At 44.8% G+C, this 16,288-nt stretch overlaps 2 protein-coding genes across 3 annotated transcripts; both read left to right on the top strand.

The window, feature by feature from the left end:
• Positions 1-960: 960 nt before the first annotated feature.
• LOC106601402 (cytoglobin-2) lies at positions 961-11,242 on the top strand. The gene is made up of 3 exons (XM_014193593.3): positions 961-1,306; positions 9,969-10,200; positions 10,301-11,242. Exons 1-3 carry the CDS (start codon positions 1,164-1,166, stop codon positions 10,457-10,459), a joined length of 534 nt encoding a protein of 177 aa, XP_014049068.1. The 5' UTR covers positions 961-1,163; the 3' UTR covers positions 10,460-11,242.
• A 140-nt stretch (positions 11,243-11,382) lies between these two features.
• Positions 11,383-15,854, top strand: LOC145874170 (uncharacterized). 2 transcript variants are annotated; one of them, XM_082971462.1, is made up of 2 exons: positions 11,383-12,331; positions 14,163-15,854. In XM_082971462.1, exons 1-2 carry the CDS (start codon positions 12,193-12,195, stop codon positions 15,455-15,457), a joined length of 1,434 nt encoding a protein of 477 aa, XP_082827588.1. In that variant the 5' UTR covers positions 11,383-12,192; the 3' UTR covers positions 15,458-15,854. The 2 variants fall into 2 exon arrangements, with proteins under 2 accessions (XP_082827588.1, XP_082827589.1); XM_082971463.1 differs by lacking the exon at positions 11,383-12,331 and adding an exon at positions 12,338-12,449.
• Positions 15,855-16,288: the final 434 nt, after the last annotated feature.

Below are 16,288 nucleotides of genomic sequence, written 5' to 3'. Positions count from 1 at the left end.
TCCCTCTCATGAAAAAGTACAAGTGAAAAACTGTGCTCTCTATGGACATCTTTCATGTTTTCCATAGATTTCCTTGATGGAGAAGTTTAGAAGAACTCTTACAGGAATTTGACCTCACAAAGCAAGGTGTTGAACATGTATCAGCTCAAGCTTGTAACCCTTATATGATAGTGATTTTTTGACTCCCATGTAACCTACTTTCTGCTTACACATCCAATCCACAAGTCTCTTGTTGATTAGGTCCCCAACCCCTTCTGTTGTTATTGTATCTATTATTACCAAACCACAAGGACGGAAAGAAGGAGATTGTGAGATAATAAGGTAACTTCTACACCAATGTCAAAGCAAAATCTCAAAAGAAAAAGGAGTATCAAACTTAATTCATAACAAGACATGTCTGGAGATAACACTGCCAACAGTAAACAAGCCATGAAATGTCGAGGTTTGTAAATTTGCATCTTGATACTTCAGGGAGTGTACCTGTGGACAACAGAAATAAAATTCTAGTTACTGATATGATCTTTCCTTTTTCATGGAGGAAAACTAAACCAACAAAAGACTGCTCCATTTCTAGCATACCTTAATCTTTTGAGCAATGCCCTTTATCTGTGTTCATATGAGAGCAAACATAACATTTTGTCTAATGCAGATAATTTTCACAATGCCCTATAGCTGTTAATTGTTTTTCACATATTACTCTTGAAAAATCTGAATGCTTTTCCTCTCAATATCCCCTCCCATACACACACACACACACACACTCACACACAAACATGAAGCATTTCGCTACACCCACAATAACATCCGCTGAACATGTGTATGTGACCAATAAAATTTGATTTGATGAATACACAAAAACAGAAAATAGGCAAGTACCAAATTGGGTGGGGAGAGAAAGAGAGGGGGGGAGAGAGAGGTGTGTGGCTCCTCCTCACTCTGTGTGCGCTCTCTTCCTCTCGCTTTTTAGTGTGTTCCTCATTCACTCACTCAGAAAAGGTTGAGAGGGGACAGAGGGTCTCTCAGCAAGAGAAGGGTAATAAAGAGGGGATTGTTTGAACGAGAGAGACTGTGTAAACAAAGGGAACTGGGTGGGGGTTGTGTTCTTGGGGACTCTTATCACCTGTCTTCAACACACCGCTCCTGCAGCACTATAGGACTCCTGGATGGAGAGGCAGCAGGGAGAGGTAAAGGCAGATCGCCTGGAGCGTCTAGACCCACTCTGTGACTCAGAGAGAGAGATGATCAAGGACACCTGGGCCAAAGTCTACCAGAACTGTGATGATGTCGGGGTGGCCATTCTCATCAGGTAAACTTTACCTATACTCTCTTTCCCTTGTTTTTTGCCTATAACATCTTGAAATTGTCAGTCTAAAGACACTGAAAAACCTGCCTAGGTGCACCCATTTCCATTTGTGGAGTTGTGGAGGGCTGATGACAGAAGAGCTGTAACTTACTGAATGCTAACTGTTTCAACACAGCACACACATTGTTCTTGCTGAACAATATGTGTGCACACACACAAACAAACACACACACACACAAACAGAGCTGGTGATTGCAGTCCCCTGACCAGTGGCAACAGCTTCTGCCGCCACAGGGAGCAAAACTCTCAGCAGCATCTTGTTATCATAGGGATGTTCAGAGCCTCAACCAAGGCTGATTTTAGAACCAGGCTAAAGTTTGCTTCTCCTTAATTATTACATTGCCAACATGGCAATTGCACATGGCTCCTTATCTTGCTCAATTTTACCAAATCGTGTTGCAATAGTTGAGTATAATAAATAACAATGTTCTTGCAACCTAGATTACAATCTCTCCATGACCCTTGCATGATCCCCACTATAAGTGAAGGGAACTGAAAGTTATTTTAACAATGTGTGACGATTGTAACATGACGATTGACTTGACTTGCATGCTCTCAGTCTGTTAGAGAGAGCGCCATCACTCACATCTGAGCTATTGCATCTGAAATTGGCTCCCTTCCTATCAGTTGGCAGAATCAGAGGGGAAAGCGTGCAGCTCAATCCATCTTGCTGCTTATTCCAATCTGACATATTTGGCTCTGCAGGTGCTCCCTCTCTGAGGGCAGATCACATTTCACATATCTGCAGACCAGGGATTTCTGACATGACTCACTGAACCCTCACAGGGATGTCTCTGTCTAATCCCTCATTGAGCCCCGTGAAGATCGGTGATCAGGGACACTCCCTCCATTCATCATTACATAGTGGACAGGAGGTCATTATACTGTATCAAACCATTAAAAGGCAGATAGCTTTGGGTATACTACCGTCCATGACTTACTGTATATATATTACAGCAGACAAGCAGTAGCTAACCTCTGTGACCATTTGTGATGAGCAAGGCCTTTGTAGTGGTGATGTTTGCACCATGAGACAGCATTGCCCCTCACGAGTCAATAACTACGTACCAAGAGAGTTTTCGTTTATATTTTTCGTAGACTTCTATTTACCACTACAAACCGATGCTGGTGCTAAGACCGCACTCAATGAGCTGTATAGGGCCATAAGCAAACTAGAAAATGCACATCCTAGTGGCTGGTTATTTTGATGCAGGAAACCTGAAATCCGTCTTACCTCATTTCTACCAGCAGATCTTTCTTATAATTTTTTTTAAATTCAAAGCTACAGAACTGTTTCACTAGCACAGACTGGAATATGTTCCAGGACTCATCCGATGACATTGAGGAGTTTACCACATCAGTCTCTGGATTACAGGAAATAGCCGCACTGAGCTAAAGGCTACAGCTGCCGCTTACAGGACTAAGAATCCTACTACATCGGCTCTGTTGCTCGTCGGAGGTGGCAGGGTTTGCAAACTATCATGGATTACAAAGGGAAACCCAGCCACGAGCTGTGCAGTGACGCAAGCCCACCAGACAAGCTAAATCCCATCGATGCTCGCTTCAAGGCAAGCAACACTGAACCATGCCTGAGAGCACCAGCTGTTCCAGATGACTGTGCGATCACTCTCTCCCTAGCCGATGTGAGTAAAAACTTTAAACAGGTTAACATTCACAAGGGCACAAGATGGATTACCAGGACGTGTACTCAGCGTAAGCGCTGACCAGCTGGCAAGTGTCTTCACTGACATTTTGAACCTCTCCCTGAAACAGTCTGTAATACCTACATGTTTCAAGTAGACCACCATAGTCCCTGTGCACAAGAATGCCAAGGTAACATGTGTAAATGACTAGCACTCACATCTGTAGCCATGAAATGCATTGAAAGGCTGGTCATGGCTCACATCCACACCATCATCCCAGACACCCTGGACCGACTCAAATTTGCTAACCTCCCCAACAGATCCACAGATGACGCAACCTCTATTGCCCTTTCCCACTTGGACAAAAGGAACACTTACGTTAGAATGCTGTTCATTGACTATAGTTTAGCGTTCAATACCATAGTGCCCTCCAAGCTCATCAGTAAGCTAAGGACCCTGGGACTGAACACCTACCTCTGCAACTGGATCCTTAACTTCCTGCCGGGACATCCCCAGGTGGTGAGGACTCTCAACACAGGGACCCTCAGGGTTGCGTGCTTAGTCCCCTCCTGTACTCCCTGTTCACCCATGACTGTGTGGCCGTGCACGACTACAACACCATCATTAAGTTTGCCGACGTCACACCATTGAGAACATCTTGACTACATCACTGGTGCCGAGCTCCCTGCCATCCAGTACCTCTATACTAGGCTGTGTCAAAGGCAGGCCATAAAAATTGTCTAAGACTCCAGCCACCGAAGTCATAGACTGTTCTCTCTGCTACCGCACGACAAGCGGTACCAATGCACCAATTCTGGAACCAGCAGGACCCTGAACAGCTTCCATCCCAAGCCATAAAACTGCTAAATAGTTAGTTAAATAGTTAAAAGGACATAATCTTGGTCATGAATTGCAATGCTTTCATTTGATGCAATACTTGAATACTGGTACTTAAAACCTCTTACATCTAGATGTTCCGCTAGCGGAACGCCTCGCCAATATCCAATGGTAGAGCGTGGCGCGAATTACAAACTCCTCAAAAATCCCAAAACTTCAATTTTTCAAACATATGACTATTTTACACCATTTTAAAGACAAGACTCTCCTTTATCTAACCACATTGTCCGATTTCAAAAAGGCTTTACAACGAAAGCAAAACATTAGATTATGTCAGGAGAGTACCCAGCCAGAAATAATCACACACCCATTTTTCAAGCTAGCATATAATGTCACAAAAACCAAAACCACAGCTAAATGCAGCACTAACCTTTGATAATCTTCATCAGATGACACTCCTAGGACATTATGTTATACAATACATGCATGTTTTGTTCAATCAAGTTCATATTTATATCAAAAACCAGCTTTTTACAATAGCATGTGATGTTCAGAACTAGCATACCCACCGAAAACTTCCGGTGAATTTACTAAATTACTCACGATAAACATTCACAAAAAACATAACAATTATTTTAAAAATTATAGATACAGAACTCCTTTATGCATGTCCGATTTGAAAATAGCTTTTCGGTGAAAGCACATTTTGCAATATTCTGAGTAGATAGCCCGGCCATCATGGCTAGCTATTTTGACACCCACCAAGTTTGGCACTCACCAAACTCAGATTTACTATAAGAAAAATTGGATTACCTTTGCTGTTCTTCGTCAGAATGCACTCCCAGGACTTCTACTTCAACACCCAATGTTGTTTTGGTTCCAAATAATCCATAGTTATATCCAAATAGCTGTGTTTGTTTTTGCGTTCAAGACACTATCCGAAGGGTGACGCGCCGGCGCGTATCGTGACAAAAAAATTGTAAATATTCCATTACCGTACTTCGAAGCATGTCAAACGCTGTTTAAAATACATTTTTATGCGATTTTTCTCGTAAAATAGCGATAATATTCCGACCGGTTCAAACACTGAAAATAGAAAATGGTGTCTTCACATGCACGCGCGCACCCGTGTCATTGTTCTCAGAGCGACCACTTTCCAAAACCCCTACTGTTTTTCGCCCAGGGACTGCAGAGTCATCATTCCCCGTTCTGGTGCCTTCTGAGAGCCTATGGGAGCCTTAGAAAATGTCACGTTACAGCAGAGATCCTCTATTTTCCATAAAGAGGCTATAGAAGGACAAGAAATGGTCAGAGAGGGCACTTCCTGTATGGAATCTTCTCAGGTTTTGGCCTGCCATATGAGTTCTGTTATACTCACAGACACCATTCAAACAGTTTTAGAAACTTTAGGGTGTTTTCTATCCACATCTACTAATTATATGCATATTCTAGTTTCTGGGCAGGAGTAATAACCAGATTAAATCGGGTACGTTTTTTATCCGGCCGTGAAAATACTGCCCCCTATCCTAAACAGGTTAAAACATCTTAAGCCTCAAATTGCTCTGAGGCATTCCAAATGCCTGTAGTATTATATGGTGACATGGATCACTTACAAGGAGTGAACTTTAGCTGTCAAGGGGTCTTTGAATCTTTGGCATCTTTGGAGATTTGAAGGCATGTTCAAGTATAATGTCAAACCTCAAACCTCAACTGCTCTCTCTCTCTGTCAGTTTAATACTAAAAGCGATGCTTGGTTAATTTAGCTCTCTAAATAACTAAAATATCCAATGCAAAATACCCATAGCTCTCTGAAAGTGTTGCATCAGCACATCTTATTGTAACACAATCCAGGGTATCCATATGTAGTTCTATTTGCATTTATCAAATACCTATACAATTTCCACTCAGGGCAAGTATGTCACTTTTAGAACAGCCATGCAACTATCTCAGAAATGAGCCCTATCCCAGAGTAGGATTAACAGGCTGATGATTATAAAACACTAATGAGGCTATTTATATGCAGCCACCATAGGTCAAGGGAGAGATTAAACACCACTGTCTTCGCTACTTATGAGTGAAACAGAGGATATGGCTTTACAATTGAATGTCATTGCATAGACCCTCCATTTTAAGCAGAAGAAAATGAGACACCCCCTCCTCTGTCTTCCTTGTCTGCTTCCTCCCAACACTTGATTTCACAGGTGAAGGTAGTGGAAGCCATGTGCTTTCATCGAAACACAATGGCTTCCCCATAAAGCTTCCATTTTTTGTTATGGGTTTTAAAAGGATAGAGGTAGGGGACATCTGGAACAGATACACACAGACAGCTGTATTGTATCTGTCCTGGTCACTGTAGGCTGTAGTTTATTACTCAATACTATTCTCTTTCACAATGTGGTCTCCAGTGTTCAAACCAGTTTATTCCACAAAGAAAACCTATATCATTGTTGGAGTTATTCTGTTTTTATATGGTAGAGAATTAGATGTGTGGTACATAAGGTATATGTCTTATCCTAATAATTGTTTAGGTGTTTACAAGAGCTGACAGAAATACACAAATACTGTAGCACAACAATGTTGAACATGAGTGTGGGTGTAGGTGCATCCGTCCAAAACAACCATATGGTATATCCCTATGATGTAGAGCTAATTGTCTCCAACCCCGACAGTAACACAGTGAGAGGGAAGCAGCAGATGAAGTCACTGCTGCCTGAGTACACACAGCCATTCTGACCGTTTATTTCAGTGTGTAATTACACAAGCAACCAACTAACCATCTCAATTTCATTAGCGCACTTCACTGTTGGTCTGCTAATCCTATGGCCAGACATGGAGATGATGAAACACCAGCTTTGTGAGTTGTAGGGGAGAGCTGTGCAGTTTGTATACAGTCACTGTCAGCCACTGAGACCAGACATCAGGGACCACATTGGAAACAAGTGGAATCGTTATACCGTGTTATCGCCTGGGTTGTACCCAGTGCATCTTTTTCCAAATAAAACAATCACCTGGACCAACAGGACTCCTAGACTCAGGAGAACATAGCAGTAGCCACCGAAATGCCAGGATGTACAAAATCCACAACTCTATCCTCCTGATTCCTGCTTACAACCAAAAATTAAAGCAGGAAGCACCAGTGACTCGGTCAATAAAAAAGTGGTCAGGTGAAGCAGATGCTAAACTACAGGACTGTTTTGCTATCACAGACTGGAACATATTCCGGGATTCTTCCGATGGCATTGAGGAGTACACCACATCAGTCACTGGCTTTATCAATAAGTGCATCGAGGATGTCGTCCCCACAGTGACTGTACGTACATACCCCAACCAGAAGCCATGGATTACAGGCAACATTCGCACTGAGCTAAAGGGTAGAGCTGTCGCTTTCAAGGTGCGGGACTCTAAACCCGGAAGCTTACAAGAAATCTTGCTATGCCCTGCGACGAACCATCAAACAGACAAAGCGTCAATACAGGGCTAAGATTGAATCATACTACACCGGCTCTGACGCTTGTCTTATGTGGCAGGGCTTGCAAACCATTACAGACTACAAAGGGAAGCACAGCCGCGAGCTGCCCAGTGACACGAGCCTACCAGACGAGCTAAATCACTTCTATGCTCGCTTCGAGGCAAGCAACACTGAGGCATGCATGAGAGCATCAGCTGTTCCGGACGACTGTGTGATCACACTCTCCGTAGCCGATGTGAGTAAGACCTTTAAACAGGTCAACATACACAAGGCTGCGGGGCCAGACGGATTACCAGGACGTGTGCTCCGGGCATGTGCTGACCAACTGGCAGGTGTCTTCACTGACAAGTACTTTGAAAGGTTGGTAATGGCTCACATCAACACCATTATTCCAGAAACCCTAGACCCACTCCAATTTGCATACCGCCCAAACAGATCCACAGATGATGCAATCTCTATTGCACTCCACACTGCCCTTTCCCGCCTGGACAAAATAAACACTTATGTGAGAATGCTATTCATTGACTACAGCTCAGCATTCAACACCATAGTACCCTCAAAGCTCATCACTAAGCTAAGGATCCTGAGACTAAACACCTCCCTCTGCAACTGGATTCTGGACTTCCTGACGGGTTGCCCCCAGGTGGTGAGGGTAGGTAGCAACACATCAGCCACGCTGATCCTCAACACTGGAGCTCCACAGGGGTGCGTGCTCAGTCCCCTCCTGTACTCCCTGTTCACCCACGACTGCATGGCCAGGCACGACTCCAACACCATCATTAAGTTTGCAGACGACACAATAGTGGTAGGCCTGATCACCGACAACGACGAGACAGCCTATAGGGAGGAGGTCAGAGACCTGGCCGGGTGGTGCCAGAATAGCAACCTATCCCTCAACGTAACTAAGACTAAGGAGATGACTGTGGACTACAGGAAAAGGAGGACCGAGCACGCCTCCATTCTCATCGACGGGGCTGTAGTGGAGCAGGTTGACAGCTTTGAATTCCTTGGTGTCCACATCAACAACAAACTAGAATGGTCCAAACACACCAAGACAGTCGTGAAGAGGGCACGACAAAGCCTATTCCCCCTCAGGAAACTAAAAAGATTTGGCATGGGTCCTGAGATCCTCAAAAGGTTCTACAGCTGCAACATCGAGAGCATCCTGACTGGTTGCATCACTACCTTGTACAGCAATTGCTCGGCCTCTGACCGCAAGGCACTACAGAGGGTAGTGCGTACGGTCCAGTACATCACTGGGGCTAAGCTGCCGCCATCCAGGACCTCTACACCAGGCGGTGTCAGAGGAAGGCCCTAAAAATTGTCAACGACCCCAGCCACCCCAGTCATAGACTGTTCTCTCTACTACCGCATGGCAAGCGGTACCGGAGTGCCAAGTCTAGGACAAAAAGGCTTCTCAACAGTTTTTACCCCCAAGCCATAAGACTCCTCAACAGGTAATCAAATGGGTATTTGCATTGTGTGCACCCCTCTTTTTATGCTGCTACTACTCTCTGTTTATCATATACGCATAGTGACTTTAACTATACATTCATGTACATACTACTTCAATTGGGCCGACCAACCAGTGCTCCCGCACATTGGCTAACCGGGCTATCTGCATTGTGTCCCGCCACCCGCCAACCCCTCTTTTACGCTACTGCTACTCTCTGTTCATCATGTATGCATAGTCACTTTAACCATATCTACATGTATATACTACCTCAATCAGCCTGACTAACCAGTGTCTGTATATAGCCTCGCTACTTTTATAGCCTCGCTACTGTATATAGCCTCTTTTTACTGTTGTTTTATTTCTTTACTTAACTATTGTTCACCTAACACCTTTTTTGCATGATTGGTCAGAGCCTGTAAATAAGCATTTCACTGTAAGGTCTACACCTGTTGTATTCGGCGCATGTGACAAATAAACTTTGATTTTATTTTATTTGACCTGTAGCCTGATGACAGGCTGGGTGTGATACTGTATAGATTCTTACCAATGCCGGGATGTACACAGACCTGTAGCATGATGACAGGCTGGGTGTGATACTGTATAGATTCTTACCAATGCCGGGATGTACACAGACCTGTAGCATGATGACAGGCTGGGTGTGATACTGTATAGATTCTTACCAATGCCGGGATGTACACAGACCTGTAGCATGATGATAGGCTGGGTGTGATACTGTATAGATTCTTACCAATGCCGGGATGTACACAGACCTGTAGCATGATGATAGGCTGGGTGTGATACTGTATAGATTCTTACCAATGCCGGGATGTACACAGACCTGTAGCATGATGATAGGCTGGGTGTGATACTGTATAGATTCTTACCAATGCCTTGCTCTACATGATATAATTGTGCTTGTTTTTTTTTCTTCACTCAGTTTTTTTGTTAACTGACAAACATTTCTTCTGCCTTATCAGCTAGAAGAAATGTATGTTTTTACAAACACAGTTATCTTGTATTTGTATAGCACATGCTTGTGCTCAGGCCATGGTTGAGTAAATAAAGCATAACCTGTACAGAACCTGGAAAGTGGTTAAACATTAAAAGGGAAACCTGCTCTGCAGCTGTGTCAACACGCTTCAACTATGTTTACTTATAATATCTCACTGGGCCAAGTAATGCACCTCCTTTCTTCTACAGGCTCTTTGTGAACTGCCCCTCCTCCAAGCAGTACTTTAGCCAGTTCCAACAGGTGGAGGACCCTGAGGAGCTGGAGAGGAGTGCCCAGCTCAGGAAGCACTCACGCAGGGTGATGAACGCCATCAACACCCTGGTGGAGAACCTCCATGACGGGGACAAGATGGTGTCTGTTCTGAAGCTGCTGGGCAAGGCCCATGCACTCAGACACAAGGTGGAGCCTGTCTACTTCAAGGTGAGGAAGCACCAGGCAACATGTTTTCACATAACCATTATCCACAGGCACACCAAAGCAAATGTATCACTCATTCCATTTCCCTCTCTCTCTTTCTCAGATCCTGTGTGGGGTGATTCTGGAGGTGCTGGTTGAAGACTTTCCTGATTGCATCACTCCAGAGGTGGCAGGGGCGTGGACCAAACTGCTGGATGCCGTTTACTGGCACGTGAAAGGCGTGTATGAGGAGGTGGGCTGGGCCTCCAGCTCTGCTGTGTGAACCATCTGTCTGTCTGGGTCTACCGTCAGTGACTGCTGTGGACTCCCGGAGACTGACTGCTACTGGGCCTTGGCTTAGGAGGACGACGATCTACGTCTGACCATTCAAGGGAAGAAATGTATCTTTCCAGAGCTCATAGAATCTTCCTATGTATTATCATGGCTCCCTCCATGTATCTTTCCCATGCCCCACTGTGGGGTGTGTTCTTCTGATGGACTCTCTTATGAAGGATGGGGTAGTGGTTTGTGCTGACTTTGGTTGGAATGTATGTGAATGGCCATATGTGTGTATGCATTAATGTTTGAGATAGAGCATAAGCCCTACACAGACTCATAGAATCTTGGATGTCTCTTCAGTTACATTGCCATGAGATTATGTTGAAGATTGAGGATTGGCAGACATAAGAACTGTATTATGTCATAGAGACAGTCTAAACGTACACTCATACACATGTTTTTATCTTTACACCAAAAACAGATATACAGGGGAGAGTAGGTCTTCTGCTAATCCCTCAGTTGTTAACCTGGGTTGTGCCTTTCTTTATTCCTGACACTGACATCAAGATCTTTGTTCATTTCATGTGATGCTTTGCTGGTGTTTCCTGTGCAGTATATTGTATTTCAGAATCAGTCACCCTTCAGAATCAGATCCACTTCACTGTCTCACAAAATTAGAAATAACTTGTGAGGTGTGGTGTCCACATTTAAGCAATGTAAATGTTTTTTATCAATCCCTGTATCTGCATAATAACATAATAAACCAAAACAATTATGATATCTATAATGGAAATCATGACATGCATATTATTCTTAATCCCTTGTTTTTCACTGTGAGGTATTAGCACTCTCTTTCCTCCTGCTGTGGCCTACTGCCTGTGAGTCAGCAGTCCTAACGATAGGTGGATTAGCAGGAGGCCTAAAGGTATTTATACCTCCCATGTCACGAGACACTCAGAGAGAGTGTTGCTCAGTTCTGAATCCAGCCACCTCTCCCTGCACATTATTGATTGTTGTGGGAACACAAGTGCACATGTGGCCTTTCACACCAGCATCAATAAAGACTTGTGTACCGTATGTGCTCCCCCATACCAACCTACTGTATATAGATATCATTACACAATAGAAGGTGCAGTAACAATACATTAGTATAATGAGTCTGGATTACTTAATAACTTCTATGAAGGTGCAATAGAACTACTAGTGATATGTTATTTACATATATGCCGAATCTGATACTGAAAACAATGACATGAACAAGAACACACACAAACATTGAGACAGCTATGCTTTGTCCCCAAAATGAAGGCTTAATCAAGGTTTTCAGTACATAAATGATTTTACACAAGTAAACTCAAGAATTCTAGTAGCCTACAAGTGCATGCATTCTTTGTTTAATATAGGCTACTCTATCAAAGCCCTGAGACATTACACAATAAAGACAAAACACTCATTATGACTTTAAGCATAAGAGTATGCTACTACAGCAAAATCAGGGTCCATGACAGCCCTGCAGCGCTAGTTCAGCCCACACCACATGAATGGCCACAGCACATAGTGCCCCTGTAAAGCTACACTAGTGGCGATGGAGGATTAAAAGGTTGAGCTCAAACCATAAACACTACATTCTGTTTACCTCCTGCCCCTGCAACAGGGCTTTCCCCTGATCTGAGCTAATCCAACAGGCTAATCTTGCCACTAGCTTGAGAGCCACAGGAATCATTCTACTCTCCCTCAATGGGAGGAATAGTCCGTGTTCTAACCCAGCTGCAGTCCCAAAATGGGATACATGTGATAGGACCATGTGCACAACTACGATGGTCCTCACCACTATTGCTGTCATCCTATACAGAAAGTTCTCAATCCAATTCGAACTGTAAGTACTCTTGTTTTTACTCTCTCATCCTCTGCCTCTTGCTCTGGTCACGTTCACTTCTTGAGGGAAAACCTAGTCGATAATACACAGAGCCACATGAATCTGGTCACATGTACAGGTAAGGTTGACAGATTTTGTGAAATGTATGTTGGTTGGTTCGATATTATTATTTTTCTAATCGTTTTTGGTTGCTTTGTACTTACCTCTTACATCACGGTGTTATGTCACACAGTGCATCAGAACTGTTAACGGTAGTGTATTTTGATACTGCCATGGAATTCTCTCATGGGATTTGTGTACTGTTTGTAAGTGTTCTCATGCCCTTCATAGAAAATTGCAGCAAATGTCTCAATAGCAGTGAATGTTAATTATTTGAACAGATATCTAATTACCAATCAAACATGAAATCAAACATTGATCAAAATGTGATTACTCTAAGGGGCAATCATCTAAATGCTAGATAAATTATGCTATATCACTGAAACTATCCTGAAAGTCATGGCTTGTCTTCCTCAAATAATACACAATCTTGATCTAACATCAAGTGGAAAGTTTCCAGGTTAGCGCTGCAGCTGCAACCTGGACTCAGGGGTAGACGTAACATAGTAAACAAAAATCTTTGACACTCACATTAGTATGATATGCATGTTTGGTATGGTATGTATTAATTTGTGGTGCTAAGTAGTTGCAAAGTTGTTAATTACCTAAAATGCTAAAGTTGTCCATGATGAAAATCGAACACGCAACCTTTGGGTTGGTAGACGTTCATGTTATACCTCCCTCCTTAAATAACCTTCTGTCTTATGTAACCACACAAAACGCAACATATCATACTCATTTCAGTGTCCCGGACAGAGTGACTATACATTAACAAAATTGCATTTAATGTAGGGATGAATAAAGAAAAATGCATCTGAGCTCTTGAGCAGAGGGCTGCTAATTGACTCTAAGTGCAATCCTCTCAGCCCCCCTGGCCCTGCATGACCACTCACACGGCAACAGCACATAATGTCATATGGCTGCAGCAACATACCAAGCTCAAAAGCATGGACACATATTCATTATCTGATTATATCAAATTAGGATTCATAGTTTTATCAGTCTTACTGACAAGTCAAGGATTGTAATGAAGCTGCAATATATGCTAACAACAACACTGGATTTGTTACGAATTCATAATTTGTTGTGGCTAATGTTAGCTAGGTGGCTAACCTAATGTTAGCTAAGTGGCTGACGTTAGCTAGGCTAGGGGTTAAGGTTAGGGGTTAAGGTTAGGGATAAGGTTATGGTTACTGTTAGGGTTAGGGTTAAGGTTAGGGTTAATCTTAGGGTTAGGAGTTGGGTTAAAGGATTATGGTTGAGGTTAGCTAATATGCTAAGTAGTTGCAAAGTACCTAAAAAGGAGTAAGTAGTTGCAAATTAGCTAAAATGCTAAAGTTGTCCATGATGAGATTCAAACACGCAACCTTTGGGTTGTGTAACGCCCTGGCCATAGAGAGGGGTTTTTTGTTCTTTATTTTGGTTAGGCCAGGGTGTTACATTGGGTGGGCGTTCTATGTTCCTTTTTCTATGTTTTGGTATTTCTTTGTTTTGGGCCATGTGTGTGGCTCCCAATCAGGCACAGCTGAAGCTCGTTGCTGCTGATTGGGAGTCACACATAAGGAGCATGTTTTTCCTTTGGGTTTTGTGGGTAATTGTTTCTGTTTTTGAGTATTCTCCTAACAGGACTGTTTGCTGTCGTTTTTGTTCATTTTGTAGTGTTCTCTTGTTTTTTGAATTAAAATTCTAATGATGAACACATCCTCTGCTGCACCTTGGTTCCCTCTTTCAGACAGCCGTTACAGAATTACCCACCAACAACGGACCAAGCAGCAGAGGAAGGAGCAGCACAAGGAGAGGCACCAGGAGAAAGGCTATCTGGAGTCATGGACTTGGGAGGAAATCCTGGACGGGAAAGGACCATGGACTCAAGCTGGGGATTATCGCCGCCCACAGTGGGAGATCGAGGCGGCAAGAGCTGAGAGGCGCTGGTATGAGGAGAGGGAGCGCAACGGACACGGGAGGCAGCCCCACCATTTTTTTGGGGGGGGGCACACGGGGAGATTGGCGGAGTCAGGTGGTAGACCTAAGCCAACTCCCCGTGCTTACCGGAAGCAGCGTGGTACTGGTAAGACACCGTGTTATGCTATGGAGCGCACGGTGTCCCCAGTGCGCGTTCAAAGCCCGGTGCGCTACATACCAGCCCCCCGCAAGTGCCATGCGAGTGCAGGCATCGAGCCAGGGCGGATGGTGCCAGCTCAGCGCGTCTGGTCTCCAGTGCGCCTCCTCGGTCCAGGTTATCCTGCGCCGGCGTTGCGCACTGTGTCTCCAGAGCGCTGGGAGGGTCCAGTTCGCCCAATGCCTGCTCTCCGCCCGTGCCGGGCCAAAGTGGGCATTCAGCCTGGAGTGTGGGTAAAGAGTGTCCGTACCAGAACTCCAGTGCTCCCCCACAGCCCGGTTTATCCTGTGCCTCCTCCTCGGACCAGGCCTCCAGTGGGTCTCCCCATCCTGGTCCGTCCTGTGCCATCTCCTAGGACTAGGCCTCCAGTGGGTCTCCTCATCCTGGTCCGTCCTGTGCCACCTCCCAGGACTAGGCCTCCAGTGGGTCTCACCTGTCCAGAGCAGTCAGAGCTGCCCGCCAGTCAACAGTCGTCAGAGCTGCCCGCCAGTCAACAGTCGTCAGAGCTGCCCGCCAGTCAACAGTCGTCAGAGCTGCCCGCCAGTCAACAGTCGCCAGAGAGGCCAGACTGCGCTGAACTGCCGGAGTGGCCAGACTGCCCTGAATTGCCAGAGTGGCCAGGGACGCCCGCCAGCCCGGTGAGTCCTGTGCCTACGCCTAGGGCCAGGCCTCTGTCATGTCTCCCCAGCCTGGTGAGTCCTGTGCCTGTGCCCAGGGCCAGGCATCCATCATGTCTCCCCAGCCTGGTGAATCCTGGGTCAGTGCCGTCGGAGCCGCCAGGGACGCCCGCCAGCCGGGCGCAGTCAGCGTCGCCCACCAGACCTTCGGCGCGGCCAGGTGCGCCACCTAAGAGGGCGACGCCAAGGGTGGAGCAGAGGCCACGTCCCGCACCTGAGCCGCCGCCGTAAGAAGGCCCACCCGGACCCTCCCCTTCAGAGTCAGGTTTTGCGGCCGGAGTCCGCACCTTTGGGGGGGGGGTACTGTAACGCCCTGGCCATAGAGAGGGGTTTTTTGTTCTTTATTTTGGTTAGGCCAGGGTGTTACATTGGGTGGGCGTTCTATGTTCCTTTTTCTATGTTTTGGTATTTCTTTGTTTTGGGCCATGTGTGTGGCTCCCAATCAGGCACAGCTGAAGCTCGTTGCTGCTGATTGGGAGTCACACATAAGGAGCATGTTTTTCCTTTGGGTTTTGTGGGTAATTGTTTCTGTTTTTGAGTATTCTCCTAACAGGACTGTTTGCTGTCGTTTTTGTTCATTTTGTAGTGTTCTCTTGTTTTTTTAATTAAAATTCTAATGATGAACACATCCTCTGCTGCACCTTGGTTCCCTCTTTCAGACAGCCGTTACAGGTTGCTAGACGTTCGCATTATACAGCCCTCCTTTCATTTTTTTTTGCCTTCAGTAACCTGTTGTATTATGTAACCATACCAAACATAACATACAGTATTATACTAATTTGAATGTCTCGGACAGAGTGACTATATAATAAGAAATTGTATCAGTCTTACTGGCAAGTCAAGAATTGTAATGAAGCTTCAATATGTGCTAACACCAACAACACTGGATCGATGAATGTCCCTCATCTCCCATTTCAGGCACAATGTTGATGAAGCCAATGAGGTGCCCTACATGAAGAGCAATGGAGTGGGCCCTAAGAAATAACAACCCTCACAGCAGATGTAGCTCTAGTCTACAGTCTACATGGTACATAAAAGTAAAATAACAAGTAGCCTATAGAA

Source organism: Salmo salar, chromosome 03 (genome assembly GCF_965601325.2).
Source record: "Salmo salar chromosome 03, fSalSal1, whole genome shotgun sequence".
NCBI classification, from domain to species: domain Eukaryota; kingdom Metazoa; phylum Chordata; class Actinopteri; order Salmoniformes; family Salmonidae; genus Salmo; species Salmo salar.
The sequence above is the reverse complement of the archived record's forward strand: the minus strand, read 5'-3'. Positions and strand labels throughout refer to the sequence as shown.

Coding starts and splice junctions, on each gene's coding strand:
- LOC106601402 (XM_014193593.3), top strand. CDS start 1,164: ATGGAGAGGCAGCAGGGAGAGGTAAAGGCAGATCGCCTGGAGCGTCTA. Junction 1,307..9,968: donor GGGGTGGCCATTCTCATCAG/GTAAACTTTACC, acceptor TTTCTTCTACAG/GCTCTTTGTGAACTGCCCCT. Junction 10,201..10,300: donor TGGAGCCTGTCTACTTCAAG/GTGAGGAAGCAC, acceptor TCTCTTTCTCAG/ATCCTGTGTGGGGTGATTCT.
- LOC145874170 (XM_082971462.1), top strand. CDS start 12,193: ATGGGAGGAATAGTCCGTGTTCTAACCCAGCTGCAGTCCCAAAATGGG. Junction 12,332..14,162: donor TTCTCAATCCAATTCGAACT/GTAAGTACTCTT, acceptor TCCCTCTTTCAG/ACAGCCGTTACAGAATTACC.